The sequence below is a fragment of the Patagioenas fasciata genome, chromosome 2 (assembly GCF_037038585.1).
Source record: "Patagioenas fasciata isolate bPatFas1 chromosome 2, bPatFas1.hap1, whole genome shotgun sequence".
Taxonomy (NCBI): domain Eukaryota; kingdom Metazoa; phylum Chordata; class Aves; order Columbiformes; family Columbidae; genus Patagioenas; species Patagioenas fasciata.
The window spans coordinates 127,466,960-127,494,110 of record NC_092521.1 but is presented as its reverse complement, the minus strand read 5'-3'; the positions used below and the strand labels follow the sequence as shown (position 1 = coordinate 127,494,110).

The window sequence follows — 27,151 nt, the reverse complement described above, 5'->3', positions numbered from 1 at the left end:
CCCTTATTTTAGAGGCGTCACTCACAGTTTGTCAGGCAGGGTTCAGGACTGAGGCGCACTCTCGGGTTGGCACAAACCGGGCTTCATAAAGAAGCACAGAGATTAATTACCTGGAGCTTTCACATCTTATTCAGAACAAAGCAGGCCTGGCTCATCACTTAATTTTTTTGAAGTGTTTTATGGCAAGCTGCATGTTTACGTACATTCCCAAACGTTAACGTTTCCTTTTGACATTTTCAGCGTCAAGTTTGGAACCTTCACCGCTCCATAACTTTAAATCATACCGCGGCTGAAGTATGTGGTGATCACCCGGCCGCTCTGTGACAAAACCCCGGCAGGCTCAGAAGGCAGCAGCCCGGTTTTGTCACCTCCTTCATCCTCCCAGCCCCCACGGAGCCCTCGCCCCCGCCCCGCGCCGGGGCTACCTCAGAGGCCAGTCCCGGGGAGGGGGCAACCAACCACCCCCCGTAGAGGAGACGGACGGTGCTCGCCCCCTTCCCGCCCCCCGGGCGGCTCCCCCCGCCCCACTCAAGCCCCCGCGCAACCTCCGCTCGGCGTCCGACGACGCTCCGTCCCGCCGCGATCGGCTCCACCGCGCACCACGTGGCCAATCGCGTCCCACTTTCTTCGGAAAGAGCCGGGCTTCCGGCCAATCGCAAACCGTCGTGCTGGGAAGCGCCTGGGAAACCCTAGCAACCGTTGACGCCGGCGACTGTCGCCATGGAGACAGGGACGCCAGGGCTGGGACAGGAGGGCCCAGCCACTCCCGGAAGGGTCCGAGCGCTGCACCCCCCGCCCCCTCTACATGGATTTAATGAAAAGAGCAAAAACCCACCGTATATTTCAGTAGATTTTTATTGCTTTTACCAACTTTCTGAAACGATACAAAAGATAATTTTATTCTAGCGGTGTAATTAAAACAACAAAGGCTGGATCTTTCACATCGAAGACAAGTCTGAGAGTTGTGTTTTCTGTATAAACTGAACATTGAGTCCACGTTTGGAATAACGTTTTCATTTGCTTTGGATTGTGTTGTAGAGTAAGAAAACATCACTGTAACTAGAAAAGCTTTCATAAAAAATTCGAACCGTAGAGCATGTAATTGCATTTGAAATAATCAGTATTAAAATCAAAACTGCAGTTCAGCTACAGATGCTGAGCCCTGGAAGACACCTATGCACAGGAATATCAGCAACAAGAGAAAAAAATATTTAAAATTATGCGTCCTGCCAATAAAATCATTTAGAAAAGTATTGATTTTCAAAACACATTCATTATCCCAAATAAAAGTCAACAGATACTAAATTCAATATTAAAGTGTCTTCAGATTAACTTTATGCCAACTAAGAAGTCCTACAAGTTTTCACTAAAAATGTTACAAAATAAAATTGACTTAAAATTACTAAGAAATTTGCTTTGTAGCACTACTTTTATGCTGACTCAAAGCTGTGTGTCTCTAGTCTTAAAAATTAGCTGTAAAATAAATTACTGTTGGTATAAACAAAGTATTTCACACATTTGTACTGTACTTGATAATGAATTTGACCTAGATGAGTAATTAAAACATTACTAATCACATAAAGCAAAAAGAAAACTAAAAGCATTGTGGTGCTCACCTAACAGACTACATTGGTGAACTGAAAATCATGAACCGTTTAGCTTATGATTTATAGAATGTATGTACAAGACAACCCATCAAAACGGTGCAGGCTCCGCGACATCACACCTATTTGTTACAGATACATCTTACAGCCTGTCAAACCTGCCTTTGCAAAGGGCACAAATTCGCAAGTTACAATGGAAAGACAGAGATGCGGGTGAAGCAAACAGTTAAGTTTATGGGAGATGATTCATTAAATGTAGAAAAAATGGCCAAGACATTTGGTTGAAAAACCCCCACCAGGGAACCAAATTCTAACAGGTTTTATGATGACAGCTTGGCAATTTGGAACATTTCACTGAATCGTAAGATATTATAGCTGCAAAATCATTCCAGGAATAAAGTATAATTGACTTGGACGTATGTAAACAGAATGAAAAGCATGTCATTGTAATACATAAGAAAATACTAAGAATGAGTTTTGTAGGATATAATTTAAACACGAGACTGCACTTTAAGTGAAATATTTTAGATGATAATTTAAATGGAGTGGTCAAAATTAAGACCTACACTTTATGTAAACATTCATATTTATAAATAAATTAGAAGAAAAAAAAAAAAAGAGGGACTTCCTGAGGTGGCTCTGCAGCCAGATACACAGTAGCACTAAGCTCCATTCTGGGAAACCAAGGCATCTAAAGAAAAGTGCAGGGCTGTTTATTTTCCTCTGACTGTTGGAATGGAAAAACATTGGCGTAGTTTTTACAGGGCTTAACCCCCATGAAATAGATCAGTGCACAGCAATTATCACTGTTCTTTTGCATCTGTTAAGGCAATACGTATATCTACATAAAGTAAATTACATCCTTAGCTGTTTTACTTTAACACTATGTGTGATTTTAAAGCAGAGAAGGTGTAAAATGAGCAGCGAGTCACTTAACCATAGAATATCAATGGGCTTTTATGCACTTAGTACCAGACCTTCTTCTATTCACATGGAAAAAAAAGTGCAAGCACAACATGATACTGACCAAGAACACTGAAACTAAAGGTCACTGTAAACTGCTTTGCAAGTCATGGTATTTCTGGCACCGTTAAAAATGTCTACACAATTAAAATTAAAATTACATAAATACTGTGATGAGACTTGCAGGGCTTTGGTTTTGTTTCCTTTAATCTTTACCCAAAAAATAGCCACATCCTGTAATATTGACCAAAACTTAACCCTTCTGAAGTAGAAGCCAGACACGAGGTGTGTAGCACCAGGGAACCCTGATTTCCAGCATTGAAGAGTCAAAAAAAAAAAAAAATCTAAGAGGCTTATAGTAATTTTTGGGGTCTTTGGAAATTGTTGCAGGACTGTGAACATGAAGTGTAAAAATACTACTGGGAGGACTAACACAGAAGTAACATATTGTGGATAACACTACATAAACTGCCCAAAATACCTTCCCTCTGATTCTGCAACAGCTACTGAGTAGTCAACAACTAATTTATGAGTACTTTTTTTTTAAATAATGCAGAAAGTTTTGGGACACCATCTGCTATAGTTTCACTTTAGCTCCGTTTGACTAGAGGGAAAACGTGGGTATTTTCTGAAAGAGTGAGTACTCAAACTAAGGCACAAGCTACAGCTACAAGAATAAGGGAACATCAATATGGTTCATTACACAGTAGGAGTCAAATTGGTAATACAGACCTCACTTGCTTTGCCACTGACCTGAGCTTTTGTTACGACAGTTCGGATAGCATTATTTCTATTTGCTGTACCCTATGAGTTACTTTCTTTAAACAGTCTTCCCAGAATTTAGCCAAATTAAAAAAAAAAAAAAATATTTAAAGGGAACAGTAACAGTCCATGTAACTTATATGCTATTTTTAAGTATTTCTTTTTATTCCCACTGACTGCTTTGTTTCTGTAATATACAATTACTTTGTCTCCAAGTGACACTTGGCTGAAGAGCACCAAAATTCTACCTCAAGTGGTATTTTCAGATGAAATCTGCCTTCTTCCAGAATCTGCTGCTTTTGCAGTTGTTGAGAATTTTACCATACGGTCCATGGTAAAACTTCCAATTTTGCTAAAAGCGGAACTGTGCAAAGAGCCTCTTCTGTTTTTAAATGAGCACAGATTCTAATTAAAGCCATTGTAATAAATCCAGAAAGGACTGGTGGCAATTCAGAATGTAAAGAGATCTTTCAGAAATTAAAGCCAAATAACTAAGGCATAAGGCAAAAAATATTAATAATGGAAACTGTGCAGGTAAGTGATCAGGATTTTCATTTATACATAAAATTCTCATTATTTCAAATATTATAATGCTAAACACTAGAACCTGAAAAAGTACAATAAATGCACTGACTGCATCTTTATCAGTAAGCCCCCCCAAAATCCCATTTACTTTAATAAATGAATATTTATTTTTTCAAACCATCTTACATGATAAAAATTTATACTAATTAAAATAAATAAAACGTTTAAAAATAAGTTGGTGTACTATCATATATGCCCTTTACAATGGAGAGGATCAGAACTGTACACACAAATATCACAAGCAATTTGTAACCCATAAAATAATACTGATCATAAACCTATTACAGAATTAAACTACAGCTAATTTAATCAAATACAAGGTACATTTAAAAATCAATTATGCAAGAAAGATATTTGATGAGGACATGAAATACTCTAAAGTTTCAGTTTTAGAGCTGACTAAATCAGACCCTGAAAATCAATGTAAAACTGTAAGCAAAAACAGGAACAATAGAATTCAAGAGTACTAGTGTGGTAAGTATGTATAACTTCCTATAGACCAAATTGTTGTCTGTAAATCCAATTATATTGTGTAAACATGGAGTGTCCAGAATGGCAAATACTGAGTTGGGACTGTAACTACAATTACTGCACTCACACTGCTACTGGACAATAATGAAAAATAAAGAGTGAAGAAAAAAAAAAAGTAGCAGAACAGGGTATTTGTGTATTTTAAGAATTAGCTCACCACCTGACTTAGGGCTCTAGGCCACTTCTGTAAAATAGGAGATGGAATCCAGAAAACACCAGCATGTAGTGGAAACATAAAATACAGTAGTTCTTGTCAACAGCACATTAATATTCGTTCTATGAAATAACAAAAAAAGTATACCCTGCAAAAACAAGAAGTAATTGCCTGCATAGAAAACAAACTTCTATAGCGCACATTACAAACAGAGGTATTGCAAAATTCTAAGCAATGTGGACCAGTAATAATCAGCAAAAGCTGATTTAACTTTTATGCCCATATTGATTATTGAAAATAAGAAGCATTCATTACAATCTTCCTATTTAAAAATGAAAATAAAATTTCCAATAAAATAAATAGCTGAAGTGTGATTACCACTCATTCGTAGGAAAATCTTCTCATTATGCAAGCATATCTACAGTGCCCTAAACAATGGCAGAATTAAATACACATTGTTCTTTAAACTGGAAATCACACTCCAATGGTATAATATCCTAAAGTGATATAAATACACACACAAATACACACAACTCCCCTCTATAAAGATGTTTCGGCGTCCACGTATTTCACAACAGGTGCATCTTCCACATTTATTTTCACACTGTCTGGTTTTTCAGGGCTGTTTGAAAGCAAAGAGGAAAATCTAAGTTCTGGTTTGCTTTAGTAAAGGTTAACTTAAAACATGTTATACTTAACAATGAACATTTGAAGTATTTATGTAAGGATACTTTTACAGTGATGTATTTCTATTACATTCTAGTGATTGTTAGAATACTATTTACAGGAGTAGTACAAGCTTAAAGAGAGGAATCACCAAGATCTATAAATATAAATCTATAAATACCACTGCCAGTCCCACTGCTTTTTCTGTTACAATACCCGCAAGTTCTGCCATCTTCACCATCCTTGGCTGACCTACTGTCTGGACAAAACAAAGTATATTTCCACATCTAGTCTGGAGCAATGCATGTGTTGAATAAATAGATGATATGCAAGTGCTAAGTGGTCAGTCACCACTCCTGTTTCCATGATGCAAGCTCGACAGTACCAGATAGCTTGGACAATGACACATGAACACTCCCTCACCACCAACTCGTTCCACAGACACATAATCTTACACAAAACTTGACAAATTCATATCCTGAAACCCGTCTTCCTTTGACAGATTTGGCTGAAAGGGATCAACCAAAGTATGATGCATGTACAGATAGCAGGAGTGCATAAGCTTAGTTTTTTGAGTCAACTGGGGCTGTTCTCCCCTCTTTCCTACCTAAAAACTACTAAGCAATAGTTTCATTATGATGGAAGAATCTGCAGATAACAGTCTCTGCAAATTACAAGGCTCCCAGCAAGTCGGGGATATTCCATATAAATATTCAGCATTTCATTTGTTACTCTTAGAAGATTTGGCCAGACAGGGAAGAAACTAGAACAGAATAGCAGAATGAATCATTGCACACAGACTTCCTTGTTTGACGGGGAGCTCACTGAGAAAGATGCTCCTGGGCATCACAGAAGATGCACGTCAGCTTACAGGAAATGTTCATAGCACTGAGGACCCCTAATCTGCCCAGTACTTCATTCAAATATATTTCATATCCAGTGAAGATAATATCTGAGCCAGGTTTAAGTTTCAGAGACAAAACGACCCACAGAAACAAGGGGCAGATCCCAGGGCAGCACAAACAATGAAAGTGCTGGACTTACCTTTTATTCTCATTGGCATTTGTAACCTTCAGGATCAAACAACTCCCATGCTATACTCTCTAGTAAAGCTTTTAGAAATCCTAAACCCGTCAGAGTAGCATACAATTGTATTAAGCAAACAAAGAGTAAGTTTAAAATTGTAACAACATATTCAATCAAATAATTGGAATTCCTCATAGAAATTGTTTAACTTCAGAATAAAGAGCAAAAATTAAGTTCAAATTCAAGTTCCTCAAAAGCAAAAAGCAGATTTATAAACCATGTATGCTCATTTTTCTGACATACATTTCAAGATATACAAGTACAGTTATTAGCTGCTAAACACATGATCATAGTTAGAAAATGCGTGAGTAATTATAGCTACCTCAGGTTAGCTCTGGTTACTTTGGCATTCTCAGTACTCATGGCAAGAGCCTTCCACTGTGCAGTTTTGGCCATTTCGTCAGATATGTTTACAACTGAGGGATCAACGCTAAAGAATAAACATACTGTCTGGTTAGTATTCAATACCTTGCAACAGCATTATACTTATTGTCACTCATCATTCACATCAGTTGTGCTTGCTTTCAATATTTACGCAGCCACAAATTGAGTTCATCTCTCAAAAACGTATTTCAACAAAAATCCAAAAACTCACCAGCACTGCCTTAATCACACAGCATCTTAAAAGTTTTCCACATAGATACCACTGAGACACTGAGAATATTTGACAGATCTCTCATTTCTAAATTACCTGTAACTTTAGAAAATTCTTTTGCATGCTTAGAAATAATGAAATGAATCACACTGTTCTGCTACGGCTTTCATAAATCAGAATTATTTTGTTTCCAAGAAGTAACCAAGGGCAAAAGAGAAGATGTTAATGAAATTTTTAAAATGGTAACTCAGTTGAGATTTAAAACTAATATAAATCTAGAAGTCCCAACATTCTAGACAGATATCAAGTTATATTTTTTCTTGCAGAGCCTTAGTAGACATTTTTCAAGGTTTTTTTGCCACCATCCCCTTCAGTCCTGTAGAAGTTAAGTTCACCCTCGCAGATGGTAAGCTTCCAAAACCTATTCCCCTGCTTCCACTCCACACATCTATATGTACAGCAGATTTGGGTGTTGTCTATAGGCATGTCTTCTGTTCTGTTCCATACTTAAGCTTCAGAATCTACCCCAGGGTACCTCTAAGAGTTCTTCAAATTGCACAGAAATATTTCAAAGCCATTTTTCCTCAGGAATTCCCGCAAGATGCAAGACAGTGAAATATATAGCAAACATACATGCACACAGCTGATGAAATCACAGTTATACTGTGAGAGCGATTAGCAACTCAAACTTGTTTTTAAAAAAAGCTTTAGCATTTGAGTTGGTAAAGTCTGATTAAGGCTGCTCTTTAGAGTAGACAGTAGCACTCAGCAGGAATCTATGTCTAATCCAAAAATCTGCCTCTTCCCAACTCAGATCTGGGTAGACCTGATACTACCCTAGAAACATAGAAAAGCCAGTTTTTAACCTAGAAGCCTGTAGTATCAGAGAGCAAAAAAACTGGCAAGCTCTTATCTGTCACATCTTCTGGGTATGTTGAACAGTTGTTGAATACTCAACAACTAAGCTGAATACATCCTCGGTCAGGGAGAGATGTACTGAGACAAAACACCTTCCAGTGCTGAAGCAACTTTCCATCAGCAAAATTCCAGCACTTCCTTTTCTGGTAGAGAACCGGTAATCCTGTCTTCACATTTATTTTTAGAAAATGACCTTTTGAAGTAAAAATAGCTGTCTGTAAAAAGTTTTTTTTATATCACAGAAATCATAGACTTTAGCCCTCACTTAAATGAACAAAGAACTGCACACTTAAGACTTTTTCTGAAAAATCCAAGTGGCTGGTAAACACACAGCTCAACTGATGCTATTAGTTGCTTAATACTCAGTATTTCATGCACAGTAACACACAAGTATTCCACAAAAACTGACCAAGGAAGCTTCTTCACCTTGAGTACAGCTGGTCGAAATTGAGTCATCTGATCTGTTCAAGATGGTCATGTAAACTTATAATTAAGATGCAGTTTTAAAGAACAATGCAACATAAAAATGCTTCTATACCACTGTCAGATATACCTTCATAATTCCTAACCATGGCCGAGTTACAAGACTAGGAGAAAAAAGTAATTCCATTCATAAACAACTTAACATAAACCAAATCACAGCATATGATACAAAAACTCCTAAAAGGGGACATTTTATTGTACCTGTATTTTAGGGTTTTTACAGGAAAATCCAAATTTGCTTCTCCATATGCAAGATGTACACTTTCATTGTCCCCTGTCTGAAGCATTCTCTCTGCTTCCTGTAAATTGTGAGTTAAAAGTTTATAACATTACTCATGCAACAGAAATCAAAAGAGTATCTCATGCGGACTGTTAATTTTCATAGGGGTAAGGGGTGTTTCCCTGTAGGTACGGGAGTTGAATGCAGGAGATATAATTTAAGACCTTTTTCCTCAGAAGCATTTTATCCACGTAGGGGAAATGAGGGAGTGGGGAAGGAAGGTGTTACCAGTTTTGTAAGGAATTCAGCTAGCTGGTTTACAGTTAGGTATGACATTTATGAAGAAGTTATATGTGCTATATTACTGTATTACTGGTAACTAACAGTTGGTTTAAACTACAGCTCTGCAAACACACACAAGAAAAATGTCCCTGATATGGTGAACAGTTTCATGATTAATTTAAACAGGGTAGAGATCCCTATGTGACTGCTTTTCTCTCCCATTCATACCCACCTTCTAACCTGACAAAAGACAAAACAACATTCTGTGCTAAAAATTGTTTCTTTCCACTTCAGTTGTTAATTTTAATCACAAATAAGAGTCATAGTTCATAGTAGCATAATTGAAACAGTGACTTTTCCTCAATTGCCAGTAATAGTTCCTCTAGCATTAAATCTCATTAATAAAGAATTTCAAAATGTATATCTGGTATATAAGGTCATATGCTCAGGCCACTTAAAGTTCTCACTATTTTCTAGTAATTTAGAACATGCTTAGTTTTATTGATTTCAGACTTACTGCCTTCTCTTTTTTCTTTTTGTCATCTTCTTTCTTCTTTTTACTTTCTGGCATAAGATCATCGAGCCAGCTGAGCTCTCTTTTGGTGAAACACAAATCCATAAGCTTGCGAATGAACACTAAGGCTAGAACCTTAAGGGAACCAGAAATTCAATCATTTATATTAATCTATTTAAATCAACAAAAACACACATGTGCTTTCAATACATTAAAAATCTTTAACTGAAGTATTTTTTGTAGTACTAGTTTTATCTTACCACAAAGTTAACTTAATTTCCATTTTCAACAGCTATTCACAAATGAATTGCTTATTTTCAGGAAATGAAAAGTCCTTGTGTTTCAAAAGTGAACAACTTCTACTACATATTCTTTAGTTTCTTTCCCACTCCTTTCTTAAGGCAGCAAATATGTTCTGAAGGGATGCTGGATGATGCATGTGCTCTTGGAAAATTATTAACTTGCAAAACAGATAACTTACCATCATAGGGAAAACAACAGCAGCTGCAGAGGCTTTAATCACCCACAACAGAACTAGACAAGTGAGCTGAACAACTGTAAAGATATGGACCTTCCAGAGTGGCACATAACGGAGATAAATCAGGTCGGGTTGATGTTTGGCAGGCATTCCAAACAGTTTTATACGGTCAAAAAACTGCATTGAAAAACAAAATCATCCTTCAGTTAATCGTTTTCTTCCCCTCCATAAGGAAATAAAGATTTTCAAAGGACTCCAGAAACATAAGTTAATCCCAAACAAAATACTAATGAAGGCCACTGAACATTCAAGAGGATGGGGCTGAGGGCTGTTTTGTTGGGGTTTTTTCCCACCTCTCATTACTACTACATAATTTCAGAATATTTCAGAAAATTTGTTGCCCAGCTATACTGCCGAAAGAATAAATGCAAAAGAACTGAGAAGTGAAGGCACAACATGGTAGGAACAAATATCTGAACACAACACTCAGGAAGTTATCCTACATACTATTCAGACAATATGGGCTAAGCTTATTTTTGCTCACAAAAAGTAATGTGTTACTGTTTCCTTTTCATATAGTGTTAAACAACAGCAAATTCCTCATTAACATCAGATTTTACCTGAATGCCTTTTAACGAAGATACTCCCATGTAAAGAAAGACACCATACAAAACTGGCATTGGAATAAACTGGGGAGGAAAAAATACCCACAGTTACTTGTGTAATCAACATGGCATAACATTGCACAGTAGTGAAAGAGACAGAGCAAGTTATTTTTTACTTTATATTTTACTTCAGTGAAATCTGTAAAAGTGGAAGCTCTTTATTTATAGAGAAAATTTGTGCATCATTGAGCAGCAAAAAACCAAGGCTATTATCCACATTAAAAAGTAGTTCAGTCTTCACTGCCCATTCATTCAATTTTCTCGGCTGCAACCACGATGTCCATTAATGCTAAGTATGCTGCTTTACATTGCTATCTGATAGGTATTGCATTGAGACTATCAACATTTCATAAAGAGCAAATCGTAATGTTTTCATTCCTAATACCCTTGGTTCCATAAAAAATAAAAGTATTAGTTTCTAAGAATCAGCTGTCAAAACATGGGGTAAACATCTAGCTTCAGCAATCAGCACTTTTATCTTTTGCTTTTGAGCAACAATACATCTATTTCAGTATTTCTGCTTCTGATTATAAGCCTTATACAGCTGAGCTCTTGGCAGCTTTCCAACCAGAGATTGTGAAGATTGTGAGATTTCTAATAACTGTTACTGCCTTATTGTTTTCAGACCTTTACATTGTTTAAATATACAAATAGTTAACTATTAAGAATTTATAATTTGTAGCTCTAACTACTAAACTATAGCTGTGTGTTCATAGGCTTATTTCTTCCCACTATCTAAATTTAAACAGCCATAAGAACCGATCTTTTTGTGAAGACAGACTTGTGATCTGTCTTTAAACAGACTTTTACAAAGTTCTTTCAAGGTATTAGCAATTATGCAATTTATACCATATCTGACACTCTGATAATAAAAAGACATTTTTTAATTTCTCCTTTTAACTATTAGATTTGAAACAACAAAGTAGAAGCTGAACAGATTTTACTCAAATCTGAGCAAAAAGCCAACTGAACTGATCGGCTTTCTTCCCAAAGTCTTCAGAAGGGCACTACGGATATAAATTAAGAGACAAAGCGTAAATTAAGGCCACAATATGACCTGCAAAATCTCTACTACACCATGATGATGCATAAGCTAATCTTGGAATTTTAAACATCAAAGGAAGTCTAATAAGCTGAAAAAAGAGAAGTGAAGAATGTCACTTCCGACGATCACTTTCTAAACCAGATATTTGTTTCTTCTGTTACATTACATTACTTCCACTCAAGTAACTTTGTATCTTTATTGCCCTCCTTTTCTCTCCATTTATGCACTCAAAAAAAACCCAAACACCCTACAGAAGAACTGTTTTAGGTAACACAGACTTGAGAAACTGAAAAATAGCTGGCAAGAAAAATCAAATAACACGGACAAAGTTTGTTTTCGTCACTACTCACTATGCTTCTAGCTTTCTCAGATTCCATTTCCTTGCATCTCCCCCCACAGCTTCTATTCAACTAACACCTGTTTCTAAAAATGCAATTTGAGAATGAGAACAGGCATATTTTACTTAATAAAACTTCCTAACATTATGAAATGCTAAATCACAATATCAAAATCAAAAGCACAAAGAAAATACAAACGTTTCTGAAAAACTGTATTTTACCTTTAATACAGAGGTCATGAACACTGACAGCCCCATCAGGACAAAAATCATCAATCCTGTCACTCGCTGCTCCCGGATTCCCAAGAACTTTGGTTGCTCTCCTGGTGCTGAGCATTCTGACTCAACTTTCAGGCTATTAACATGACTTATAGACAGTACAGTCGCAGCAACAAACCACGGTAAGCCCATGAGAGAGCATATTCCCAACATAACACCAACCATGAGCAGATCAAGATGATAACCACAGCCTTTCTGTAAAATTAAGCAAACAAATGATTTGATACGCTTCTTATTTATGCGATACTATATTTATAACTTACCTGGTAAATAACAGATAACTACAAAAGTTAAGATTCTTTGAGAGTGTCCACAAAATTATACTTTTTCCTATACTAGATCAATATATATGTTTACTTAGTAGTTGTAGGTAATGTTTCACAGATTTGCAGAATGAATCTGATTTAAAATGAACTTGACTTACAAAACATTAAATTTTTGTGAAATAGACTTTTACCTTCAGCTTGTGCTCTTTCCTGTTTATAATAACAGCTGTTATTTGTTGATCCATGAAAATGAGAATGGTACACAGTAAAGCAGGAACAGCAGCTACCAAGAGTGTCCACCAAGGATTGCTTCCAAGAGGATCTATGAACCATCCTCGGTCTTTTCGGGTGGGCTGAAAAAACAAACATCAACAACGAGAACTAAATGACTAAGATAAGAAGCAGAATTTATTGCTACAAACCTGCAATAAACAGGTCAACAGTCTCCTAAATATGTGTTTAGATTTTTTTTTTTTCCCAAAGGCTTTGACCAAAAGACTGATTCAGCTGTTACATGTGAATGTGACAATTATAGGGAAAACACTGAAACAAATCAATTTCATTCCTTCACATCTGCGCATTTGCACAAAAGAATGCTCCTTTTTCAGTGATATTATAATGTAGAGCATAGTCTCTTCTGTCAGATGAGACATATATCAAAAACTGAAATGGGAGATTACTTTATCAACTACATTGTAATTAAAAAAAGACAAATTTCTGTTTCTATACAATTCAATTATTTTACTGTCTATGAAACTGCAAGCATTTAAAAAACTAAGTTGTTTTAAAAGGTTTCATTTCTTACTTCAAATTTCTCCGGAACATGAAGCTTAGGAGAAGGTACTCCCACAAGATAGTCAATCAAAACCATGATAACTATGGTCAGAAATACTGCAAAGTCACTGATGGTAGAACGTACCTATAAAGAAAAGATTTGCATTAACTCTTGCTTTTTCATCATTATAATTTTCAGGTATAGAAATACAACATTCTCCCCTATGAACAGTGAAGTCTATTTATACTATACTACACCACTGAACATCATACATACTTTCTCTTTTTATTTTAAAATTTAAGCTGCCTGCCAGCATAGCATGAAGCTGCAGAAGGTAAGTATTCTGTACAACTGTGCATCAAATTATTTCATTAAAAATGATCTACTGCAAGCAACAAATGATCTAAAAAAAAAATCCTTCCTCATCTTCCTCTCCTCCCAACCCTATTGGGAGGCTGAGCCATGACAGCTAGTCTCTTGCAGTTTAATTCAATAACATAACTGAATTGTTCAGAAATCAATATTTATACATTTTATGTTTTAATAGGTAGGAGGGGCATAATTTGCAACAGATGCGGGTTATCAAGGTGATTTTATTAAACATTAGGGAGACATTGTAGGGACGAGCTGAGGTTTAGAGAAAATTCAACCACTTTACTTTGGAGAGCAGAACCAAGTTGTGTAAATTAGTCCAAGGATAATAATTACACCAGCCTCTATTAGAAACAGTTCCCCTGAGGAACCACTCAGAACCCTTCATATGCCAGCACTTTGGGGAAGGCAATCAATTGTTCTGTACAGGTAGGTGAGGAAAACAGCAGCAATACTATATCCCCAAATGATACCTGGGAAGACCCATTAATGTAGGCAGACAGACTGCCTAGGTCTCCTAATGTTTAGAACATCTTCTTGTAACCATAGGCAATTACAGAGTAAGCACGGAATTTTCAGAAGCTAATTTACTTACTCTAATATCTAATAGCTTAATTTCTGGAATTATTAGCAAATTTTCTGGTTTTAATTTTTTTCTGTGTCTTAAAAGAACTCCCTCAATAAAAAGTTTCGAAGCAGAATTAAAAAATCAACTCTGTTAAGTTATACTAATGTATTTATCATAGCAAAACAATAGTCTCTAATCAGAATTACCTTGGTTGGGAAATAGCGTTTGGTCTTGAATTGCTTAAGGAAAGAGGAAAGGAAAAATGTTGTAAAGAATAGTATAACAGACCAGAAGAGAACATCTGGAATATATGGTCCATGATGGCTACACGCTGATCCACGAAACACACCATGATATTCTAAACATTGCTGCAAAGAGAAAAACTTCTTAAATTTCTATGGTTTATTCATTTAGTACATGCAATCTAACTTAAAGCTTTTCAATAAAATAACACACTTAAGAACTTTCACAATCCCAAAAAAGGGGTTCTTTCATTTACCAGTACCTCACCCTGAAATGTCAAAAAATGTCTGCTGTCTGTTCCAGAAGACCCATAGTACCCATTACTGATAATTTCAGGATGTCAAAACGCTGCGAGGTATCCAAGAAGAAACGTCTTCACATTCACTCAATTTCTATTCTATTTCTCCAAGTATCTCCCCTCTTCCCTTCCTTTTTTTTATGTTAGTCAACTTGAAAGTTGATGTTGAATAGCCTGCTTATCCTGGGCTTAGTCCTTCAATTTCCAAACAAGTATTTTCTTCCAACCAATATTTAAGTAGTTTCTTTGGCTCTGTTGTAGTTTTATATCTATGTCTATCAAACTAATCAAATGTGTTTGCTATCAAATTTTAATTGCAGAATCCATCTCCACATCATCTTAAAAATATTTGTTCATCCTTTTGAGAAAACTGAAGGAAGCAATCTCCTGTTTGTTCACCTCATCATATTCATCTGCACTTCAGTAAGGAGAGTGTTTAAAGCAGTATGGGACAAACAAGAGAGTCCAAAACCATACAGTTTTAAAGAAAACAGTACAGGTTCAAAATAAGAAAGAAACCAGACAAAAAATATTAAGGAAGACTGGTACTCTGTGGGTATTTATTTTTTATACACATATACATATATACACACACACATATACATCGCTTTTAGAACTCACAGAAACTGTAAGGTTACTCCATGCTATATTTTCCACAGATATATTCATTTTCGTCCACACCTGCAATGTTTCATTGCTGGGCTTCTCAGGCTCAGAACACACACATCTGGAAAGAAGAAAAAAATCATTTGCATGCTTTTAAGCTGTATGTACCAAAATGCAGCGATCTGCAGTAATTTTAAAAAATCCTGAGGAGTTTAAACCAGAGTTTATCCCAACCTTCTACAAAAGACACAAAGTCCAAGGCTCCTCCTTACATGACATGAACTAGGATTATTGGGAGGTAGGATACAGGAAATGAAGATGAAAGAAGTGACTGCTCAGGAGGTTTAACATATTGGACAACAATAAAATAAATTCTGTATTTTAAAGAATCAGAAGCAAGTAAGATGTTGACTTAACTATTTGATTGATCTCCCAGTTTTTAAATAGAATGACACCTGAAAATAAAATGAAATAGACAACATACGTGGGCCTCTACATATTGTGAATAAAAGATGAGGATTAAAAGTCTGAACAACACCACTTTCTAACAGGCCTATACTAACATACATTGTGTTATTTCTAAATATTTCTATGTAATTTGACTAACTTGGCACAAATAGTTTCCTATGACTGTGTACAAATTAAGGTTTTTAGATTTCTATACAGTGTAATATTCCACAGTGAGTCAAACTGCACAATAACATAAAACAGAGAAACTGAAACCATTGCAATTAAAAGGAATCACAGAATCACAGAACGTTAGGGATTGGAAGGAACCTCAAAAGATCATCCAGTCCAATCCCTCTGCCAGAGCAGGAACACCTAGATGAGGTTACACAGGAATGTGTTCAGGCAGGTTTTGAATGCCTCCAGAGTAGGAAACTCCACAACCTCCCTGGGCAGCCTGTTCCAGTGCTCTGGCACCCTCACTGAGAAGTTCCTTCTCAAATTTAAGTGGAACCTTTTGTGTTCCAGTTCGTACCCATTATCCCTTGTCCTATCATTGGTTATTGCCTGGCTCCATCCTCGTGCCACTCACCCTTTATATATCTGTAAACATTAATGAGGTCACCCCTCAGTCTCCTCTTCTCCAAGCTGGAGAGACCCAGCTCCCTCAGCCTTTCTTCGTAAGGGAGATGCTCCACTCCCTTCATCATCTTTGTTGCCCTATGCTGGACTCTCTCTAGCAGTTCCCTGTCCTTGAACTGAGGGGCCCAGAACTGGACACAATACTCCCTGAAAGGAAGTATCAAAGAAGTGTGAATGTTTGTAAAAGTGACAACAGATCTTTGAGTAGAAACAGAGTCAAAGTCTGGTCTGACACTGCCAGCAGTCAACCTGCATGTATCATGATCTCCACCTCGGCCAGGCAGAGCAGCCACCCAGCAGGACAGTTTGTCATCTGCCCTCCAGCCAGGGACTGACTACAGATGCAACCAGGAGGGACTCCCTCCTCAGGTGCGCAGACACGACCTCACAGGGCTTTACTCACCAGCGTGTGACCTGGCAGGCTATAGACAACCACACAAGTGAAAATAAAGCTGGAGGATGCACTTCTGCAACTAGAGTGGAGCACTAGCAGAGAAACCCGTGCTCCTCAAAAGTGGTGTGTGACTGTAACACACGTCTGGGGATGAAGGGTAAATATTGGTAAGGGTGCAATGAGAACTTCTGGAGATTAGCAACAGAAGACAATTTAAAAATGTGTAGGTTCTTACTAGTGTTTCTTAAGTGTCATGCATTGTGGTTTATCTGCTGTATTCCTGGTCCTGAATATATGGATGGCTTCTGTGAGAAAATGCCAAAAGGTTCTCCCATGTCCAACAGAGCCAGTGACAGCCGGCTCCAAGACAGACCCACTGCTGGCCAAGGCTGAGCCCATCAGCAACAGCAGTAGTGCCTTTGGGATAGCATATTTAAGAAGGGATGAAAAAAACTGCAGCACAGCAGCAGCCAAGAGAGACAAGCAAGAACATGGGAGAAACCACCTGCAGAAAACAAGGTCAGTGAAGAAGGAGGAGGAGGAGGTGCTCCAGGTACTGGAGCAGAGGTTCCTGCACAGCCCGTGGTGCAGACCATGGTGAGGTCGGCTGTTCCCTGCAGCCCATGGAGGCCCACGATGGAACAGAGATCCACTGCAGCCTGGGGAGGACCCCACACCAGAGGAGGTGGATGTGTGTGAAGAAGGCTGTGATTCCATGGGAAGCCCATGCCGGAGCAGGCTCCTGGCAGGACCTGTGGACACATGGAGAGAGGAGCCCACGCTGAAGCAGGTTTGCCTGCAGGACTTTTGTGACCCCAGTAGGGACCCACACTGGCACAGTCTGTTCCTGAGGGACTGCATCCCATGGGAAGGACACACACTGGAGCAGTTCATGAAGGACTGCAGCCCATCGGTAGGAACCACATTGGAGAAGTTCATGGAGGACTGTGGGAGGGACACTGGAGCAGGGGAAGGGTGTGGGGAATAAAGAGCAGCAGAGACAACCTGTGATGAACTGACCACAACCCCCATTCCCTGTCCCCCGTGCCACTGTGGAGGAGAAAGTAAAGAAATCAGGAATGAAATTGAGTCTGGGAAAAAAGGAGCTGCGAGAGGAAGGTTTTTTAATATTTGGTTTTATTTTCTCATTACTCTACTCTGATTTGATTGGTAATAAATTAAACTAATTTCCCCAAATCTGTTTTGCCTGTGACAGTAACTGCTGACTGATCTCCCTGTCTTTATCTCAACCCTTTAATCATATTTTCTCTCCTCTGTCCAGCTGAGGAGGGGAGTGAGAGAACAGTTTCACGGTCACCTGGCATTCAGCCAAGGTCAACCCACCACAGGCAGATAATATACAGCTGCCACAGAAATAAAACAAATGTAAAACAGATACATCTAAAGAGCTTGCTTATTGCATTCCTTAAATGAAATAGTTATTTTTGTACTGGTAGTTTTTCTGCTAGTTACTGTGATGAATAGAACTAAGTTATACTTTATCAGGAAAGAAAAAAAACAAGGCTCTATTGTACCTTCTATTATTCCCCTCTCTCCCTCTCAAAAAGAAAAAAAATAATTTAAAAGTCAAGTATTCCTTCCTCATAACTATAGTAGAAAGCAACACTGTTTAAAGACGCAAACTCCTATGGACGTGAAAGTTGCAGAAGTTCTCCATGCCTCAGCTACCTGGAAATAATCCTCATCCAGGTGGGGTAAACTATAATGATTTCTGCAAGTGGCAAGGCAGAACTCCTGTTCTGACCTTTAATCTCCAGGCTGACCTTTCAGAAAGCTGCAATTAAAGCAGGCATTTGTCACAGCCCCTCATTCCTTCCAACCACCCATAGCTAACACAGAAAATTCAATTCCACAGTATCCTGAATAGAAATTTTCTGAGGTTTCTCATGCCCACACCACCCCCAGCATTCCTCCTACCCTGCCATGGAGAGGCACACATTGCAGTTTAGTAAGTGGTATGTCTCTATACCATAACCATTTTCCCTATGTATTTTACTAACAGACAGAAATGTGATACTTACGAGTATAAAGTCAGTTTATCCAAATCATTGTGCATATTGAAGGCATACACTTCTCCCAAATGAAAAAGTTTTTCCAATGCCTCATAAATAAATATGATGCATATAAGCGCTGCAAAAGCTTCCTCAGTGAATCGAGTGATGTAACACACAAGGCTGCTGGCATCTGTGGCTACAAGCACTATGCATAAAAATGCAGTCCACAGACCAATGCTAGTTCGCAGGGAGAGGTAGGAAAGATCATAATCCCTGTGTGAAGAAAGAAACAGAAGTATTAACTGAGCCAAAAGTTACCTATATTTTTTTTTACAACATACTGAAGTCAAGCTCTAGAAGTATTCACCACTTTTCTCATCCTTGATGTTAGTTCTGAAGGAGGCAGGAGCTTTTATCTCACATCTTCCACCAAAGCAAAGCAGCACTGCAAGGTGTTTCCAGGACTGAGGGTGCAACTACCTAGCTTGGGAAGCACCATGGGGATCATCTTTCCAGAATTACATTGATGCCTTCTCCTAGAGGGCAGATCCCTGTTTATCCCTACAGAATCAAAACCAACATCTTCACACAGTCAGAATATAACTTTCATTTAGGTCCTAGCTACTTCTTATCACCAGTTTTCTCATTAAGGCTCACCAGGACCTCACAGCTTTGCCAAAGCACATCCATCTCTCAGTCTCTTGCTGCTGCATCTACATCTTCACGGACATCCACTTTAAACACACATCTGGTTTTCAATTACAGCTATTCTAACAGGTTAGAAAGTTAGAAAGTGTGCCAAGCTAATACAAACATCACTTACCTGCAAAATTTAAATAATATTTTCTCAAATACTAGAACTGGTCCGGTGCTTCCCAAAATAGTAAGAGGTTGCCCAGCAAAGAGAGAATAGGCAATCCCAGTTAATGAGGCTCCAAAGAGAGACTCTATTGCACTCTGTTTGGGGGAAAAGAAACTGCTGTAACGATGCTGCCTTTCAGGTTACCATTTACCATCACATCTGCATCAACACAGTTTTAAGATGCATTAACTTAGAAACAAGACAAGATGTAAAAACACTGCCATTAATATTGATGTTTGAGACAAGAATAACTTAACACAGCTTTGCAGTAACAATACCATGGGCAAAAGATTTTGAAAACTTCACTCCTGAGAAACAGAAAGCCACCCAAAAACATCAGAATATGTTACTAGTCCTACTAGCTATGGAAGAAAAACATACCAATAATTACTACAAATAATAATAACAAAAAAAAGTTACTCAGCATGTAGTTTACAGGAAAAATTATCTGTCTCTGTAAAGAAAATACATAGCAACATACCTGTACCAAAACATGATACGGTGTGCCGTATCAAACCTGCATCAACCAAGCATTACAAAAGAAAAAACTGACAGGCGGAAGTGCAGGGGAAGTTACTGAACAATACTGGCTTATGTATACATGACACCAAAAACAGATGAGCAGTAAACCAACATCCCACCTGGTAATGCATTTCTTTTCATTGAAGTAAGATATCTACTTCAGTTATTGAATTAAATGTTTTACCATTTTCTGCTAAAAAAAAAATAGTTATAATGCACCCCAAAAGAGAGGGACAGGACTTTTTAGATCCTGAAATGATATCAAAAGTTACTTGAAAATAGTTAAGATTTACAACTATGAGAAGTCACGTATTACAGATTAAAAATTCCACTAGGAATCCTTTAAGTGTTTGCTATTTTGCAAGCCTAAGAAAACTTATGCAAACTTAAGCTCCAATTCAGGAAAGCATCTATAACTGGGCAAAATGGTTTGCTGAACTGAAGCTATTAAACATGAGGTCTTTGTTTGTTACGTTAGGAAAAAAATAATCCCAGGTTCTTATTCTATTACCTTTGAATTAGTGCTTTTGGTTAGTCAATGCATTAACCTTGGGGCTCTCAATCAGGGTGGCAGGGACAGGAGTACTGTGGAGGTGATGACCTCTGGGAATGTGAGGGAAGGTTTCAAACAGACTGTGTACCTTACAATGTCAGCTACTGTGCTTGAACATGTGTGTGCAGTAACTAAATTTTATATTCAATGATGTACACCAAGTATCTGAAGGCAGGAACAAACCTGCTAACATTTCCAGATAGCTAAAAGAAAGAAGGTATTTAAGAATCAAGTTCTAAAAAGAGTATGTTTTCATAATTATACATGACGCACATTCAAAAATTACATCAACATTTTGATAAGCATTCCTACATTTAGAGTAGCAGAAACAGTGCACAGAAAAGATACAATTTATTTCTGTATTTGCTATCTGCTTGAAGTGCTACATCAATAAACGAAAAACTGAGTCAGTAGCATTACTTGAAAGAGATAAAATATTTAACTAAATTTTAATATAATACAACCCTAAAAACTTGATCTAAGTATCCAGAACAATTTTATAGTATCATAAGCTTTCCCAGAATCTTAAAATTTGTTAAGGATGTGTCTGAATACATCCTTCCCTCCCGCAAATAGACAGAGCCTTGTTCCTTCCTGATAGATTTACAAACAGAAAATACACTTCCAACTAGTTTACTCACAAGCCAATTGACACAAACAGTAAGTTATTAACATTGCTGATGTTAAGTATTGTTTCCCTCTCCAAACACCAAAGTGCAACGATCTTTTGGTTAAAAATGTGCTGGTGTTATCTACTGCCCAACATAACGCTACCAAAATTTCGTACATGTAGGGTTTACATCCAAGTCATTTTCAGTGAAGAGTATTTTCTGTTTATAAACCTTACCCACTTTGTTTTGGTGTTAACAACATACCATTAGTGAAAGCAAATACATATCCTGTCCATTACTTAAATACACAATTGACTGCTACCCATACACATTATCATCCTCGTAGGCCTACTACTCAAGGCCAGTACATGTTCTTGGCTGTCCACCTTGAGCCTCTGACTTTGCCTAAAGTAGGCCTAGCGGGATGGTGCACCTTTACTGCTTTTCATTATTTTTAAGTAGCCAAAGAGAAGGCTATGCAAGCCCTTTCTCAATTCATGAAGCCATTCATCCAATAAGGCAGGATAAACATTTTTTTACCTCCACTGTGCATCTTCTCCTGTTCACATGGGTTCCCCACATTTTCCACAGCAATTACCTTTTGGGGAAGATCTGCTTTGGGGCAGGCTATGTGGGTAAACTCTTCAAATACAAGTATAAATAAATGAGACAAATGCACACAGTGACTTGCCTCTGAAGGTCTAAAAGCCTGGCCACTACCATTCTTTGTACTCACTATTCTGCCTTGTGTAGCTTCTCCCAGGAGCCCTCCAAAAGTGATTACAGGAGACATACAGGCACAGTATAGGAAAAGAATCGAGGCCAGGCACTGCAGGCTTAATGCATCCTTGAAGTCACTCAAGAAAAAAGGTGCTTTCCTTTGGATGTCAAGTATCAAACCACCAAAAAGCCTAAATAGGTGAGATGAAACTCATCAAACTGTACACTAAAGGATTCTAGCCAGTTCAAAACTATGGGCTACACATGACTGCCAGTGCCTACTGCCAGCACAAATTAGCTATTTCATAATCCAAAATAAATCATAACAGTTTAAAATGTAAATGAGAATCTTATCTATTCCAATTCAGTAGTATTCCAAATACAATCAAGCAGGTTATTCACATTTTTAAAAGCTGGCTAGGTATTTTTGTATATGGGCTAGATACTGAAAAAATATCTTCGAAAATTATTTTACCTAAATAAAGTTTCAAACCAAATCTGGTTTATGATATTCAAAACAAGGAGCAGAAGAAATATGCTAAACCTCAACCAAGACCACTGCATTGATACATTTCAATATTATTACTCAAATAAGTAGCTGTAGCTTTTTGATTCAAATTCTCTACATACATATGGTTAGGTACAAAAGTAAATTTACGTCTATCACTTTTAACGGTGTTTTCATCTAGAGTACAAAGACATTCTACAAATACAAAACCAAACATATATAAGCCAGATCAACTGGGTAAGTTATTAGCAAGAAATTAAATAGCTTTTGGCAGTTTCAAAAAAAAAAAAAAAAAATTAAGACTCCAAAATACGAGGTAAAATTTACATCTATCAAAAATTGATTTTATTTTGAACTATAAAAAAAAATCCCTTAAATATTTACTTCCTAAGAAAGACAACAGTCTCATCTAGAGATAATTCTGTGGGCAGAAATGAACTTTTCAGCCCCACATACTGTCTGCAAAAAGGAAGTACAAAAAAGCCAAAACGATTAAAAAAATCAACACAAATGCTGTAAAGTCCTTCTTGCAAAGGTATGAGAAAGATGCATTTCATTTGGAAGTTTATAATTTTGGGGATAACAACATTGTACATCTTTTCTAGAATTTCTCAGTTGATCTAATCTCTACTCTGAGATATTAAGGTTTAATCTTAACCAGATATTTCCAATGTTCTGGACTTCTTTGGCAAGTATTTCCAAATTAACAGAGAACAACTTTGCAACTCAACTGAAAGAAATTCCTTTCATTTTATTTTAGATCTAAAAGAAATCTAACCAAGACCAAAACCTAATCAATACCAAAGTATTTTACATTCCTTGTTGTTCCCTTTCATACATGTTTAATACAATACATTTGCATTGATCAAAATTTTTAGTACCTAGCCCAATACTGAAAATTGTGTATTCCTGCTATAACTACGATAACTGCATTCTCTTGACAATTAAACATTAAACCCCAAGTCTTAAAAGTCAGTTAGTTAAATTAGGCAGCATCTATATGAAATCCTTTGCAAATGTGTTGAGAAACATTGCCATAGGCTTGAAAATACTTTAAGTGGAATAGCATTTGTAGGCAAGAATCCAACACTTGAAAAGGAAAAAAAGATGCACTCTAACATTTATAACGTTATTTTTTATATTCAAATGTCACCATTAAAAACTGTGACGATTTATCATTTTTATTTCTTTATGGTAGCTAGAATTTAGGGAAGCGAACACACCTTCCAGTTCTCTGAAGTTCAGGTCCAGCATGATGGCCTTCTTCTTTGAGAGGCTCTCCTGTAGGAGTAGATCCATTTGGAAATTTAGGTACTTTCCTTTTCTCCTACAGAAAAAAGGAAAAAAAAAAAATCATTTGAGGCATGCAGAGACTCTGTGCCTTCCAAACTTCTTCCACATTTCCAGCTTATCAGCAGTCCTCCATTTGCCAAATTCAGCTTTTGTTGAGTACAGACAACTAGAACTGTACACCATTTCCCTTGTGCAATAGTATTAATCTTCCCTCTTTCTACAGGAAATACATCCCTGAGACACGGTAAAGTCTACCTTTTCGAGACACAGTAAAGGCTCAAACATGAGGCCTAGAAAACTTTTCATTTTTCTTTTTTCTCCTTCATTTTCAGAGCAGAAGCCTTCAGCTTCTGATAGAAATGGACCTCACTTCATGACACACAGAATGTAGCTAAAGTACAAATGAGAAGTCGTTCCTCTATGGAGCAACCTGCTCACCAGCTCCCCATAAATTTCTCAGCTGAGCTTGCCCTCCAAAAACCCCAAGCCCTGCTCACTGGAAATGAGTTAAGTGGTAGCCACAGGCTATTCATGAATAAACTGGCCAACTGCCATGCTGTAACCCCTTACCTTCTACCCCCCCCTTCCCCCCAAACCACTACAGGATTCAAAGGCCAATGTCAACCTGCTGAACCACCAGCACTGGGCTCTCCACCCACTTTTGATCCTGGTGTCAGGAATTCCCCTCAGCTGTAAAGATGGAGAGAAAGGAAAGAAACCTGAGTCCCTCTTCGGTTCAGTTTCCTCTGGTTCTCATTCTGAGCTTGCATCACAACTGAGTGATATGATCCATTTTTGTTTATTTCTCAAACATTCTGTGAACATTATAAGCTAGACAATATACACTAAAACATTTCAATCAATGTTGTATGCAAATAAAAGTCTTTATAAAAATTAAATATTCTTCCTGATCATTCTTAGATTAATTACGAAGTTTATAACATGAACTCAGGTACAATTTTGGACAACTTCTCCTAGATGTCACATGAACTCATTTCAGTGTTACACAAAGAAATATAGTAAATAAAATTTACTTAAAAGCATAGCAGGAAACAGATAACTGATTAACACTTTTTTTTTCCTAAACTAAAATGGACAATCCACTTTTTCGTTCAAATTATTGTGGTGGCTTTCCTGATGCTTTACTGACGTTTAATCTCAGTGCACAATTTACTTGCATTTGGAAATGGCATTTTTAAAGTAAAAAGGAGCTCTCTCGTGGACTTTTATTTTTTTCACTTACCTGGGAAGGAACACTTTTTGGTGGCTCAATTCGTATAGATGGATCCCATTCTCCTGGGGGCAGGACCGTCACTTGGTCTAAAAATTCATCAATTCCTGACAACAAATCATTTCGGTCTTTTGCTTTATAGGCAACATCATGGAAAACCTATAAGAAGAAAGTACCCAACATTTTTTTTTTTTTTTTAAAGTAAAAGCAGATTACAAGGCATAGGAAAAATTTTAAAGGTCCTCAAAAGTTAAGGATTTTACTTCTGTATGTACACCCCTAATTGAACATAATATAAAGAAGCTGTACCTTAAAATTCAAAAGGAATACTGAGTAAATGTCTAAAACTAATTAGAAAGTTAATCTTCGCTATTCAGTAAATCAAGTTCATGTACTATTGCCTGAATAATTCCGTCCTACAATCACTGTGCCACTACGCTGTGCTAAATCAGGCTAAAAACACTTCAAACAACCTACAAACCAGAACATATGTTTTTGTTAAGAATAAGAACTTCATTTGTATAGCTCTAGCTCCACTCATTTTAAAAGACTACTTAAAAAGCACATGAAAGCTATCCTCCTACTGCTCAAAGAAACCCCCATGTTGTTTTACAGACTACAACACAAATTCCAAGCTGACAAACAGGTAGTATTTAAAAAAACAATCTTTGATTCTCCAGATGCATTCTATACACACACAGGGGGAAAAAAAAAAAGCTAGTTTTGTTGTAAAAACTGTTTGCAGAAGTTGTTCCTAAATGGCTTCTGTACATGTGAAACCTGTTAACTCTTAATTTTAAGTCTTACCTTTTAAGCCTATTTAGGTCTTCTTAGACCACTGAATTTTTTTTTCTATTTCAATGTTCTACAGTATTCCTAAAATTAGCCTACCTAAAAAATTAAGAGCTGCAACTAAAGCTTCTAATATTCAATTCTCACACTGAACAAATACTGTATTCAGAGACTAGTTGCCCAATTGTAAAATGATCAACTTCTGGCTAAGGTTTCCAAATTTTAAATTGTTCTAGAACAAAGTAGTATTAGAATTTCTGGTAGATAACCCTAATATTATAATTATCAGCAATTCACTAGGTGGCGCTCAACACAAATTCAGAATTAGAACACCCTAATTTCGCTCAGTAAGATGATAATAGTCTTAAAAAGTCCCAGTTCCCCTGTGCTCTTTAAAACTGTCCACCAATGCCCTAAACATATGACTTCAAATGACTAATAAAATTCTGATTTTAATTATTTGACCTCGCTTTGATAAAGATATATCTATGATGACTCAATTTGACATGGTTCAGTGACAGGTTAACAGTTGGTCTCGAGGATCTTGAAGGCCTTTTCCAACCAAACTGATTCTATGATTCAACTGCACACATTCTTAAATTTTGTGCTGAACACTCACACAGGTTGCTGCGTACTTTTCAACACATGGTGATTCATAGCAGACACAATCCTCTTTAATAGTTTTATTTCTTAGTTTGGTACAAAAATGAAATCTGCACAAAGCCAAAATATTTTTTTCAGAAATACATTTAGGATTTCTTTAAGACAGACAAGGGGAAAAGTTGATTTACCATTATCTAGCTCACTAACACAAAAAATAAATAAGTTTACAGTTCCTCATTCAGCGAGTGTTTTTTTCTTCTAGCTATCACTCCAGAATACATTTATTGAAAACAGTTGGTAAATTTATTATTCTAGACTTCTTTGACTACAAGTATTTAAAATACATCACTTACATCATCTGTCATAAGTGTTGCTATTGATCTCCCAATTTCATGGTACTGTGGAGCTTTTCCTGCTGGTCCCAGCAACAAAAACAAGAATCTGTGAAGAAAACAATCAAGATGATGATGGCTGACTCACCTGAATACACTCATACGATTCTTTCAAACTAATGTTTAAAGACAATTTAGTGGTGAGGTAAAAATATCATCTTCACCATTTCAGATCTTAAAGTCTGCTGCAAGACTAAGAAAAGATTTGCCTCAATGTCATCACCGGAATGAATTTGAATTCTGAACCAAAATTATTTCAAAGCCTTCTTAA

At 37.1% G+C, this 27,151-nt stretch overlaps 1 protein-coding gene across 8 annotated transcripts in view; it reads right to left on the bottom strand.

Annotated features, from left to right (window-relative positions):
• Window positions 1-837: 837 nt before the first annotated feature.
• SLC4A7 (solute carrier family 4 member 7) overlaps window positions 838-27,151 on the bottom strand; it is a 95,231-nt gene continuing 68,917 nt past the window's right edge. For 5 of the 8 annotated variants that reach the window (XM_071804937.1, XM_065830785.2, XM_065830791.2 and 2 more), the window contains 17 exons: window positions 26,842-26,929; window positions 25,106-25,252; window positions 23,793-23,896; window positions 22,078-22,252; window positions 19,617-19,750; window positions 18,821-19,066; window positions 15,311-15,416; window positions 14,355-14,516; window positions 13,239-13,352; window positions 12,625-12,786; window positions 12,111-12,362; window positions 10,462-10,530; window positions 9,845-10,018; window positions 9,367-9,498; window positions 8,549-8,646; window positions 6,674-6,781; window positions 838-5,221 (listed from right to left, as the gene is read on the bottom strand). In XM_071804937.1, the coding sequence (XP_071661038.1) occupies window positions 5,140-5,221; window positions 6,674-6,781; window positions 8,549-8,646; window positions 9,367-9,498; window positions 9,845-10,018; window positions 10,462-10,530; window positions 12,111-12,362; window positions 12,625-12,786; window positions 13,239-13,352; window positions 14,355-14,516; window positions 15,311-15,416; window positions 18,821-19,066; window positions 19,617-19,750; window positions 22,078-22,252; window positions 23,793-23,896; window positions 25,106-25,252; window positions 26,842-26,929 (2,353 nt within the window). In that variant the 3' untranslated portion in view covers window positions 838-5,139. The other 3 variants (XM_065830787.2, XM_065830793.2, XM_071804934.1) reach the window with 2 other exon arrangements.